The sequence below is a fragment of the Pezoporus wallicus genome, unplaced genomic scaffold (assembly GCF_028554395.1).
Source record: "Pezoporus wallicus isolate ANWC-B61680 ecotype Strahan unplaced genomic scaffold, APGP_CSIRO_Pwel_v1 scaffold_3294, whole genome shotgun sequence".
Classification (NCBI taxonomy): Eukaryota; Metazoa; Chordata; class Aves; order Psittaciformes; family Psittacidae; genus Pezoporus; species Pezoporus wallicus.
The window spans coordinates 3,435,115-3,448,263 of record NW_026635478.1 but is presented as its reverse complement, the minus strand read 5'-3'; the positions used below and the strand labels follow the sequence as shown (position 1 = coordinate 3,448,263).

Genomic DNA, 13,149 nt, shown 5'->3' with positions numbered 1-13,149 from the left:
ATGGTTTTACACAGAGTTGGGGACAAACTATTTGAGGTGAGCATAAGGAGAAAGGAAGCTGATGATTTTGATCTTTAAGTGGGAAAGATGCACTGCATCTGAAGTCAATATTGATTTGCAATACTACAAACCCAAAACCTGTTCTTTTTCTTTCATCTGACAAAAATTAGAAGCATGGGAAAACATTTTGTAACAAACCCTTTGAACTGAGTGATACATGAGCATTGTGTCCCAATAACATTCCAGAGAACAAGAAACTTCACATCTTCTCTGATATACTCTCAGACTCTCAGTCTGTTTAGCTCCTCCATTTCATGTAGCTCAAACAAGAGGGTCAGAACTAGGCTGAGCAGGTGGTTTACATCTGTGAAGTGCGATAGCTGTCTCTAGTCGTACTGCCCTGTGAGCAGTGGCAGGTGTAGCCCAAAACAGTGTTTGCAGTGTGTGGAAAAATCAGTGCCAACATGGTGTTGTGGCACACATACCAGCAAGCACAGCAGACTGATGGCATGTTGCAAGTGTGATATTTTCACCTGAGAGCAGTTTTGTAAGCAGTATCCCAAACAATGTTTACATCAAGGTTGTTCTTGGTCTTATCGTGAATTGCCTGATGTGCCAAATTAAACAGTGAGATTAACCTATTGCTTGTGCAGTAAAACTCCAGAGGGGTGGAGGTGGAAAAAATAAATAAGCCAGTGTTATGGTTCTTGGGAGCAGATGCTACATCCTGGTGACCTAGGATGTTCTTTGTCACAGTGCCAGCTCCCAGTAATCTGCCAGCATTTACTTTCTTGCTCCAAAGACTTTAGACTTAGAAGCAGAAATTATTCCCTCAAAATAAGGACTATGACACAGGAGATTAGCTGAGAAATATGAACAGTAAATGTGGCTTTGCCACTATGGCTAATCTGCATGGCTGCCATTTAGTAATCACTCTTTAGTAATATATGGGAAGAGAATTGTGTCAAGTTTGCATGAACTCAGTGTAAAAATAAACCTGATCTTTTGTCCAATTCAGGCTCTCTTAATAAAAACACAGATGTTAGCAGGTTTTATTTTGGAGATGTCAGGGCCATGCTAGGTTAGCTGAAAACATTTCCTTTAGTGATTTTCAAAATTTGGCAGATTTACACATCATTCTGCCTTTTCCACACAGGCCTGTTTTATGGTGGAGTCTGCATTGCTATGGCTGCAGTGGCATCTCTCCTGGGAGCCTTGTTGCAGGTAGGTGTCAGCTTTTTTTCATGCCCATGTTGGCTCACTCAGAATGAATTATGTAAGCAAATAATTGCTGGATACCATTATGAGGTTAGTTTTTATTCTCTGTTGGCCACTGACCTCAAACAGCCTGTGGCTCAGCCTCTGCTTTAAGCAGCCATGTAACTATACCAAATCCTGCCAGCTGAGTACACACCAGTTAAAATCATACTTTCCTTCTCAACATCCTCCCTTCTTGCCATGTTGGGGTTTTAACTTTCTTACACAGCACCTGATAGCAGACTCTCTTCCTTCCTCAGGCAGCACTCAGCATTTTTGGCATGGTTGGTGGCCCCCTTTTAGGACTGTTTGCCTTGGGAATCCTCTGCTCCTTTGCAAATGGAATTGTAAGTAGAAATTTAAAGCCCTGTTCCTCCAAAAATGTTGATAATTTGGGGCATCTCCTTCTGCCTTCCCCCAGCTTCTGCTCCAAATAATTTTATGTTGGGTAGCAAGGGGGATATCCTCATGTAAAGTGTCTAAATCATTTCCCCTTGTTCCCTTTCCTCCTTGTCCCAAGGACAAGGGTGTATGGGAAATTGAATTTCCATCCCATGAAGAGATTTTACCCGAGCAGAAGGGGGAAAATATTCTGAGTAAAAATGAAACTATGGCAAGGATTTGTGAAAACACAGTTTTAGAAGCAGGGAGCAATGTAAAATGTAGCTGAACAATCAGTAGACTTTGAGGATGCTAGCCTGCTTGAGCAAAAGGAGGTCAGGCTGCGAGAATGGAGCCCAAGAATTTGCCGACTGAGTTGGGGTTTTCTCAGCATCATGACATTATAATTTCCAAAGGAAAAATCTATTCCATCAAAAAATGGATTTTACAAACTTTGCGAACATGGTCCCTGCGTTAGTCTGACAGGATTGCTGTTTAGTAAGGTTCACTAATCATTAACCTTTACCTTTCTGCAGTTGCATATTTTATGTATATACTAAAAAAAAAACCCCAAGAACCAAAAAAAACCCCAAAAGCCTACTAGTTGTCAGCCCCAAATCCCCTCACCCTGAAGCAGAAGAAACTTTTAAAAAAACAGACCACATGATAAGAAAGAAAAATGCTTCTGTATTTGTTCAAGGAGGAGCTCAAATAAAGTAGTATTTTCCAATATACCATGCAGCCCAGAGCTATCCTTTGATTGAAAAGGCATAGTGGAAAAATAAAGAGATGTATGCTCGAGAGCTGTGAGTAAACACTGTATCTCCCAAAAGGGGAATCAAGTAAATTCCCCAGCTCTCCCCAGCTGTATATTTCATTTTTGCTAAGGAGCCTACAGTTTAGATTATCTTGTTTCTTACTGTTTAGGTTATCTTACAGTTTGTTACTCATCTAGGTGCTGGCTTTTTCAAATATCCTTTTGCTTTTCACGTAAAGTTTTATTTTCTGTTTTGCAGGGTGCATTTGTGGGTCTTGTCAGTGGCTTTGTTATTTCACTTTGGGTTGGAATTGGATCTCAGATTTATCCTCCACTTCCAGAGAGGACCAAGCCTCTATCTCTCTCAACTATAGGCTGTAATATATCCTCAGGAAATTTGACGGCAACAGAAAACCCATTAACAACAATCTTCAACACACCAAGTGCAGAGAGGTATACAAGTCCATCATATGCAATCAGCAAAGCATGTATTTTTTTTAAAGTAATGCAAACATCTGCCTAGCATATGGGTTACTATCCCTCCCTTGGTTTACCTGTGAGGCTGCTTAAGGTGAAGCATATTTTTCCCTGTCAGGGTTTGTGTGGGTTATCCCAGAACAGAAGTCAAAGTGAATCATCCTATCGATCTTTAAAGCTTCAGTTCAATATTTGAGTCTAAAGGCTTGCATATGGCTTACTGGGAAGCATAGTGTTAAAGAAAGCGTAACATTTATAGTTATTGACTTAACTTCCACAGTCCGTCTTATGAATTGAAGTAGTAGGCAGTTAAAGGGCAATTTGCCAGTTGAACAGCTCCACCTACAACAGCTTGTCTGTGCAAAAATAGGTTTATTCAGGAAATTCAGAAGAGGACATAATCTGTGTAATGGACAAAATATAAGGGATTTGCTCCCCTCTGCAATTACTGTATATCTTACTTTCGACAATCACAGTTAAGTGTAACTTTTATGAATGACAATATAGGTAACAGCAGGAACAGAGAGAAGCTGAACAAACACATTTCTAGGATTACCAATCCTTACATCTTTGAGCATTGTACAATCAACAGATACCCTGGTACGCACATGGATGACCAATATCCAGTGTCATAGACTACACCTCTCACATGAAGCCTCCAGCATTCTTTATGTCTGGGAAGCAGCCATTGCAAGAGAGTACATTGTCAGGGAGAACAAAATAAGGTGTAACATGAGGTGTGACAGTTGCCCTGTAGTTTCTGGCTGTTTAGAGCTACGCAGTGGCTGATTTCCTGCTATTTTTGTTTTTTTTTTTGTGCCCCCTCCTTTAAATAACATCTCCCATTCTAAAGAAGTTATCCTTTCTTCTGGATAGCTGGAGTGCTCAGCTCTGCACTAGATTCCTAGTAGAGAGGCTCTGCTCTTTTACCTGCTCTGTCCCATGCATTGGCTCACTGTACTGACCTGTCTCCTCCCATACCAAGGAATTTGTCCTACAAATTTCAGAACAAACTTTCAGTGTGCATTTTATTGTACAGAGGTAGCTCAAGACTATCAGGTCACTTGGTTCAGAAGTAACTGTATTTATATGCTGTCTGGAATTAGAAAACATCTTCAGGTTGCTTGGAATAGGAAAGCAGATTTACCCTTTTTCTGCTCTTTTGCAGGCCTGTCCTGGCAGACAACTGGTATTCCTTGTCTTATCTTTACTTCAGCACACTTGGGACACTTATCACAGTAGCTGTGGGAATAATTATCAGCCTCCTAACAGGTACTAGTTCCAGAGTTGTGATTGAATGTATCTTAGGTTGCTTGCAAACTAAGATGAGTAGAGAGCTGTTATTCCCACAGGAAGTACTGGTAACCCTATTGCAAACACTGTGTAAAGCTTACTACTCTAAATCTCATTTCCTACCCCAGACCTTCTGTATCCCATTCTTGATCTCTGCTCATAGCAAAAATTACTTCAAATTTCTAAGGAGAAAGAAGTTTCAACAGTTTTTTAACCTGAGGGAAATAAATAAATAAGACATCTCCTTCCCATTTTATTAGATGCCAGTAGGGACTGGAGGTTTAAGGGTTGCCTCTGAACATGGCAAGAACCCCAAGCAAGGAGGTACACCCAATCTTCTAGAGGACAAAAGCAGGTTTGCTTCAAATGAATTCAGATCACTCAAGGTTTTTTGTCTGCACCTGCACAGTGCATGCTTTTCACCACATTCACACATTTAAGAGCTGCAGACCCTCTGCATGGCTACATTAGCTTCTTTCTCAGTTTCCCTCTACCATTTGTGCAAGGGGCAAAAAGCAGCATCCCACAGGTAGTAACTTTAGTTCCAGCCCACAGCCTCACTGCTTTTGCATCTAGGTAAGATGCAAAGCACACCTATCACCCACCTCATGCATGGCAGAAATAACAAAAAAGCAGCAGCTCTCACAGTTTTCCCCAGTATGTCCAGCCAGGTTCCCAGCCCATTGCTATAGTGACACTTGTAGACAAATTTTGCTTCTTACTAGGTTGGGAGTCAGTTTATCCACAGGCCATGAAGCCAAGTATGAAAACTGGACAACTCAGTAAAGCCAGATGAGAAATCATCAGCCCAATAAACAAAAAAAATTCCAACAAAACTAACTTAATGGTCTTACTAAACTCAAAACACTTAACCACACTACCTCTCTACTTTTTCTGGCACAAGACCCCATTTAAGTCCCATGTGGCAGTCATCAGAGCTAATTCCTGACACCTGCATCTTGTTTCTTTCCCACACGCATTCCCCCACAAGAATAAGTTAATCTTCCATGGCTTAAAAATGATCAAATGTCCCTTTGACCTTCATCCCCTCTACCTTGGAGATGCCCTTAAGTAACTTACTATACAAATTGCTGGTGACTTTGGAAACAGGAGACCTGCTGATAGCAAGCTGAGAACTGAGGCTCAAGCTCCCTGTCAGCACTTGGTCCACATCTCCTGGGCAGAGTGGTCCCCAGTATCATTGTATGAGATTCATCCTCTTCTGATGATTGTTTCAGTCTTTTTACACAGTAAGAAATCTGGTGAAGATCTAGGAAACTCTAGGAAATGGCTAAGGCATTTCAAATAGACCTTGAAGGACCATTTTTATATTTTGATAGGTGAGGGATATATATAATTGTAAAAAAAAAAATCCCTAAAGCCTGTGATTGCTTGATAGCTTTTGATGCATGACTCTGTGCTGCTCACCTGGCCTGGTGCCCATGGCTGGGCTCTGACATATCATTTGCATGTGGAACCCTGGCTGATTGAAACCTGCCTATTTTGCAGGAGGACTTAAGCAGAACACAGATCGTAAATTCCTGCTGACCAAGGAAGATTTCCTGTCCAACTTCTCATGGTCTAAATCTGAAACAGTAAGTGTAATTACGCATCTCTGATTTAAATCTATCTTTCCTCCTGGGAACAAAGGGCTTCTGGCTAATTTTTTCCCACCAGGATGAATAGCACCTGATGCTGCCTGATACGACTGTCTGCTTTAGGGCAGTAGCAGAGCACAAGGCGCGTAGAAGTAAAGCAGCTGGCATAGGCAGGGAAGCTATGTTTGGCCACAGCTTGACTTCAGTGAACAGTAGAGGAGAAGCTGAGACAAGGGACAGTTGTTCTCCAGGTTTCTGCCAAAATACTCCCTCACTAGTCTTTTGGAAGCTGGCTCAAGGCACACTTTAGGCTCAGCAAAGCTTTCTTTGTTTGTAAACATGTGTTCTCTAAAATCTGGATTCTTTTTGCAACTTTTGCTGCTGTTTGAGAGAAAACATTTCTAGTCAGCATATCTGTTTCCTAGCTCCCTCCCTAAGATATAAGAAAAGGAGAGACATTAGGTAATAACAAGCCTTCAAAGAGAAAATGTAGGGGAAATTTGTTTGTTTTAAATAAACTATAGGTCACTTTTCAGTTAGTATCATCAGGATGCTGAAACTCAGCTTTGTTCAGTGCTTTTCAAGTGCTGCAGTACAGTCAATGATCTTGTCTTTGAGATGGTTCAGTTTGCAAAATGTTTTTTCTCCATGATGACAACTCCTTTTAGTATGATCTCATGTATTTCAGCTTCTCACTGTGAACACGAGGGAGAGAAAGAGATTTTTACAGTGCTATTGTAATGCTGTTTGTCCGTGTCAGGACTAGCGAGCAGCTATCCAGTTATTGTCACTCACTGCTTTTAATAGGCCAACATCTGTTTTTACTGCCTGGGAATTTAAACCCTGAAAAAGAAACAAACAAAACCCCAAGCCCCCAAAACAAGCAAAAACCAAAACACCAGTACCAAGCCAACCAACTAACCAAAACTAAACCAAAACAAATCCACGCACATGGAAACTAATGTCCACAGCCATACTATTTTATGCCTGGATTCAGAAACAAGTGTCTGCATGGCTCTACAGCTAGGAGCTAGCGGTTGGCATCACAAATAATGCAGAAAGTTGGTGAGGAAAAAATAATCAGGTAGAATTGAGAAACTTCCTGCACATAAAAAGTTCAACATCTCATTATGTTTAATAGAGATGAAACATGAAAGCAATGACGCGTGTTAATTTGCTTTTCAAGTCAAAGATGGGGCAAGTACCAGGGACTGGGAGTCAATAGCTCAAGGACCTTGTGGTGGCAGGTCTCTAGACATGAAAGCAGCAATTAGAACTTTGCACAACCAAAACCACTTTAGACAATTTTCAGGACAAGAACTTTTTACTTGACGAGAACATTTCATGCAACTCATACCTTACGCAATAAGAAACTTTCCATGCCCCTAGAAAAATACCAGCTACTCCAATGAATAACTATTTATGCTCTGTCAGCAATCAACATGTACTTCCCTGCAAGGCATCCTGTATGCCAGGCCTGACTCTGCTTGTATGCAGGCTAAAGAGAGGAAGACTGTTTCTTCCACGTCACAGCACGGCTTTTGTCTTTTGTTTTTTAGCCACAGAAAGTGGAAGTGTTGAACTGGAAACCGTTTACCATGGCAGCTGAAGGAACTGACAACCCTGCTTTCAGCCACATTGAAATGGACGTTGCAAGCAATAAGAACAAAGTCAATGGCCTTCATATATGACGTGGGGCCATGTCAGCCCTCCAGGACAGTTTTGTTCATGTAAGGCACTATTGACAGTCCTGTGCCAGGTCAGTTACCAGCCCTGCAGGGGTAATGGGCAGCCGTCTGCTGAGCTTTGTTGCACTGTCACCCTTGCATGCCCTTGATATTAGTCAAGAAAGGAATCAGGTCTTTCTTGCACATCCTCACCCTCTCTTTCTCACTCTGGATCTTGGTGACAGGGCTGAAGGCAATGTTTATATGTGAAGTATTTACCTGATACTCTTGAGCTTCCTGGAAAATATCTGCATTTTATCTCAGTTCACTCTCAGAGTAATTTTTTTATTTGGTAAGAGCACTGTTCCCCCAGACATAGCTGGTTTTCTGGTTTCTTTTTTTTTTTGACTTTTTTTTCTTTTAAGACATTGCAAGTACAAAGACATTAGGGCTGCAGGTCCTTAACAGGTTGCAAGAAACAGTGGGGCTTTTTTAATACAGGAGGTGCATATAATGCCATCTGATTCATTTGTAGAACTGAGAGTTTATTTATTTTGCTGGGTTTTTTTTTGTGTATGTTTGGTTTTATGAAGCTATTTCTTCCCTGGTTTCTAGCATCTCGTCTGTGTTCACTGCTGGAAGCTACAAGAGTGTCTCTAGTGATGGGTAGAGGCAAAACTCAGTGACATACTTCCCTTCATTCCCCATCTCCCTCATCTGCCCTGTCTTACCCTTACAGAGCTGGTTCTCACAAAGGAAAAGAGCTATTCGGGCTTTTTGTTCAGTGCCATACAGCAGAACCCCAGTAGTCTTCCACTTCTTGCTCAGCATTCTGGCCTAGGACTGGTCTTTCACTGGGCTTGGGCATAGTGCAGCAGAGATGTTAATGCAGGAACATGGCCCTCTTTGCTCTACAGGACAAGAGGGAAGACTGCATCTGCAGTTACCACTGCTGTTGTCTGTGGAGCTGTGAGCTGAAACTTCATGTAGCCATTTGTATTCATGCAGTCCCTGTTGTCTCTCTGGGGATTCACGTTCAAGTTTGGCCCAGATCAGGCTAGAGTACATTGTATGTTTTAGCAGGCAGGCAGAGTTCACTGTGCAATACCCCAGGAAACGGAAGGCATTGCAGAGGATGTTATTTGGTGAAGGCTTCTTCAGGGCTGCAAGGCATGGGATGACTTATCCTCTGGCTAGGCTGCCAAGAGAAGCTGAACGGCACATCCACTCCAGACCATGGTACTGGTGGTTTTGGAGGATGAAAACCCCCAGCTGCTTCACACCCCCCATATGCCTTCTGGTAAGGTAGGGAACAGATGCTGACCCACTGTGGTGTTTTTCTACTGCAGACTTTTTGCTATGGCTATACATGGGAGTTTAAAACTCTTACAGCAGTATCAAGTTGGGAAATAAAAGCTATTGCAGTAAAGTTAAGCTGTGAAGCTTATAAAGCAGTCATGTTTTGAATCAAATGAAAAACTGACTGCATGTCTTAAATGCTTTCTAAAAGTTATGCTGCTTTTGCCAGGTGCTGAGCTGCTTTAACTTGGAATACGACACAATTCTAGCTTATCTATCTTGACTGGAACCCTTTAGCATCTAAATCAATTTATTTTGTGCCCCTGTGACAGAGGGCATTTGGTGATCTACTGCGTAAAATGAACTGACAGTATCAGAAAACATTAGGGATTAAAAATCTGGTCCAAGGAGCAAACCTGTGCTAGAGGAGTACAGGCCAGACACTGCCACAGAAAAAATATGTGGACTCAGTCAGAGATCAATATGATCAGACAAAAGCCATTTATTGCAAAGCCTTAACTCCTTATATTCTATTGCTTACATACACTTACAGTGATTTGGCATATTATGATTGGATACATGTCTTGAAGACCCTTAGCAGCTAACATATAATTGGTTAGGCACAGGTGTGAGAACTTGACCTCGAAAGCTTGCCAACAGTCCACAGTTCTCATAACTCGGTGAATTCCAGCTTCTTCTTATCTTGCTTGCTTAAGCTTCCTCGGGCCTCTCATGGCCTTGCTGTATCTTTCAGGATTATTCAGAGTTCAGGTACCAATTATCCATTCTCCTGTGAGAACACTGTCTCCACAAGATACTGTATGGGGTTCCCACCGGGGGCATACCTCCATCAGCTAACTCAGTGCAAAACTACGTAACAGAGGCAGGTTTCCCCTTTGCCTCCTGATGCACTGGCTTGCACGGTCCAGACCCTTATCTCCCATTCCTCTGCTGCAGCTCTGTAACTAGCTAAGTGCTGAAAACACTGTGTGGAAGGGCTGTGAGTGAGCCGGAGAGATCCCATGAATTGTGTCTTGTGTTCCTATATCTAAAATCTGAGACAAACAATAGCATCCTGAATAAAGTCTTCTAGGACAGGTATCTCTGTTCTGGGACTATTCTAGTCACTCTGAGACAGCTAGTCCACTGTCTGAATGAGCTGGCTATGCTTCTCAAGTCTCAGAAGATAAGTGCAGCTCGTTCAGCCTTGTGCCTTGTCTTCATGACACAGAAATAGATACTGCATTTTGTGCAAAAGAACAATTCTTGAGCCTTGGAATATAGTAATTTGTACTTACCAGGTACTTTCAGTCCGCAAACCTGAAAAAGGGTAAGTACTGGTATCTCCACACTGCTGCAGAGTGCTGAAATGAAGAGGACTGGTGTGCCCCTCTGTACCTGTGCTTTATGGCACAGAGTAAGCTGTGGACAGAGAGAACAGAAGCCTGTAACAAGCACTTGCCTGCTGGTATGGCTACAGTCCTCCCAACACAAATGACAAACTCTCATCTGAATATTCCTCTCAGGAGAGTGACTGATCACTGCTGTGTTAAGCAGCATCATTGTGGCCTTTGCGGCACCACTCTGTGCTGAGATCACTGTGTGCTGTAATGGATACTGCCTTAAACTGTCTGGGATGATCTGTGACTTCTACCTGTTTTGTTCGTGGAGTGAAGACTCATCTTCCCAGTTATCGTAGTTAAAAAATATAGGACCACTGATGTTTTTTTTTTTTCTCAGTGCTTTGAATTCACATAATTGTTTAAAACAGAGAAAACATGTAAATGACCAACTTGTCTTCAACTTATTGCTTGAAGTCACGATTTGAGCACTGAACAGTCACTGAACTCTAATTTTGATATCAAGTGAAAGTTTGGGTGAAGTGATATCTATTGGGACACAATCATGACAATCTCACTGGGGAGAGTATCTGCTGTAAGCACTTTAGAGGCAAGTGTTCTTAAGCTTTACAGATGACGCCAGTAAATACCCCGTTTCTTGCTAACTAACCTCCCATGATTGCTGCACAGCTCTCACAGAAAGTGACTCTTTCTGCTTCACTTTTTTCTAAATGCTTATTGTTCTAATTGGAATCAGTAATTAAAGCAATTAATTAATTTTGAATAAGATTTTCCCTGAGATCATACACTGTCCTCTGCTAGCTGGACTGTCAGGTAGGGCCTTGTTTGTGTAAGAGCAGCAAGATAGTTCTTGGTGTCTCCATCACACTCCTGCACCCTAATCCTTCGTCCCTCCCAGCTAAAAGCTCACCCAACAAAGAAATACAGGATGCTCAAAATTGACAAATTCCATGGGAGTGGGAGCACCCCATGCTGTCCAAATAACATGCTGCATCTGGCAGGATCAAGAGAGAAAAATAGTAGGAACATTAAAAAAAGAACTAAAACCACAACAGGAACAATGTTGGACTACAAGAATGCACAAAGAAGCTACAGAGAGACAGTAGTGACAAGACTTTGGTCTACGTTTAAATTTGCTTTCACCTGACTGGCCTCTTTGGCTGCTGAACAAATAAGGTAAACAGAAAATAACTTACGAATGCCAAGCAGCAAATATTTCATATGCATAATTTATTTTAAAGTTTATTGCGTCACATTATACAAGCATTAAACATGGCTTTATGCTGATGATTTTTTTTTTTTAAGTGTGAAAACTTGACATTCTTTTCCATAGGATTTTTCTATTTACAAATAAACAATCTCTCTATATACTTTATATATATTATATATATGGTAAATAACATAACTCCCCTCAGAAAGATTTAAAATAAAAAAGAACTGATTTGTAAACACGTTTTTTTTTTTGTAGTATTTGGTGGCTGGAACACAGATGATATTCTATACCTAGGATTTTTCTTCTGTCAGAGTATCCAGGTTGTTCATTTGCATTTTTTACTCTAAGATCTGTAAAACCAGCATGGGACAGAATGCAAAAAACGTAGCAAACAGGCTGAAAAACAGTCCCAATATACAATTTTGTTCCTTGGTTTTAAAAACTGGCATGTAACTGCTCATGAAGTACATGCTTGCTGTCAAGAGTGGTCTATGGAGATCAATCCTATGCTGATTGCAAGATGATTTCACAGTAAATCCTTTGATGTGTGCTGTCCTGCTTGCTATGTAAAATGTCTGTGGCATGCATTGAGGTTGCATTTTTTCGCATTCCCTTGAAGGTAGTGCTCTTGTGGAGCTGGAATAAGTAAACAACATATAGGACGGCCACCTGGAGGTTTAAACAAAACCCATCATCAGTTCAGAAAGAAGGGAATGGCATACATTTGTTATCTAGAGACCATTAAAATTCCGTTTATTATTAGCTTATTATTTGTATTATATCTTCCTATAAAATAAGAAAGGGATCATCTTTCCTGAGTGTTCTGCTATATAGCTCTGAAGCACTCAAGGGAAATCTATTCAGCAGACCAGCAGCACAGAAACCTCCATGGGTTGACTGGTCAACATTAAGTGGCAGAAATGTACTCAGGATCTGCCAGGGAGGTCAGAGCCCCTTTCATCATCGTACTCAGCATAAGCTTGGTAAGCAGCCAAGTTGTGTTTTCTCATTTAGAACAGGACACAACTTCTAGCAATGTATTGTCATGAAAATTCATCGTGATGTAGCTCTGTTGAAAAGTAGTCTCAAAAGCAATTATTATCTATTGTATTTCTGCTGCACTTTATTTGTTTTGGCACATTACACTGCAGTGGTTCCTCTGGACTGGGAGTCAGTTTATATTCTAATAGGTTTCAGTTCAGTTCTTGGAAGTTATTGAGATCTACATTGACAAAGCTGTATGTTACTGCATGTTCCTTTGCAAAGGTTCACACTCAGATGGGTGACACTGATTTTATGTATGACTCATGTTTCTCTTTACTGCTCAGCAAACAGTTTCTAAGCTCTTGTCATCTGTTGTTTTAGATATTATACAGAAGGTATGCAAACATCCAACCGCTCATGTGAATTTGTCCTGAATGCGATTTTGCACAGTGATCCTGCCCCAGAGTCCCCAGACTCAAGTGCAGTATACACCCGTGGGTAGTGGATGGTAGATACTATCCCATCTGGCATGTGTGCATTGCAGGATGACATTGCCTAATCCCCAACCACTATGTACAGAGACCGAAATACCCCCATTTCTCCACTGCCCACATGGGATGTGTTCACAGCTGCTGTAAGCTGAAGCAAAGATGAACAAGTTCACTTCTCAATTAGGCAGTCATGCTCCCCACTCAGTTTGGCACCACGTCAACAGAAAACAGATTAATTCTGAAATTCCTTCAGTGCTTATATTGCCTCAAAGGACCTTCAGGCTTGGCCCAGGAGCACCTGATTAAATGGGAACTGCTGTGCCATTTATCCTCTTCGTTTAGGATGTGTCACTACTGGAGGAGTTTCCTTG

General features: G+C 41.4%; 2 protein-coding genes across 5 annotated transcripts in view; one reads left to right on the top strand and one right to left on the bottom strand.

Moving 5' to 3' along the window:
* SLC5A8 (solute carrier family 5 member 8) overlaps positions 1 to 7,804 on the top strand; it is a 28,362-nt gene extending 20,558 nt beyond the window's left edge. Inside the window, exons 10-15 of the mRNA XM_057425588.1 lie at positions 1,157 to 1,224; positions 1,518 to 1,604; positions 2,655 to 2,848; positions 4,041 to 4,144; positions 5,675 to 5,760; positions 7,323 to 7,804. Coding sequence (XP_057281571.1) covers positions 1,157 to 1,224; positions 1,518 to 1,604; positions 2,655 to 2,848; positions 4,041 to 4,144; positions 5,675 to 5,760; positions 7,323 to 7,454 — 671 coding nt within the window. The 3' untranslated portion in view covers positions 7,455 to 7,804. The remainder of the gene's footprint in view (positions 1 to 1,156; positions 1,225 to 1,517; positions 1,605 to 2,654; positions 2,849 to 4,040; positions 4,145 to 5,674; positions 5,761 to 7,322) is intronic.
* A 3,499-nt stretch (positions 7,805 to 11,303) lies between these two features.
* Positions 11,304 to 13,149, bottom strand: part of LOC130607990 (anoctamin-4) — a 192,781-nt gene continuing 190,935 nt past the window's right edge. For all 4 annotated transcript variants that reach the window (XM_057425557.1, XM_057425566.1, XM_057425581.1 and 1 more), the window contains one exon: positions 11,304 to 11,972. The gene's annotated coding sequence lies outside the window, so the exon portion shown is untranslated. The remainder of the gene's footprint in view (positions 11,973 to 13,149) is intronic.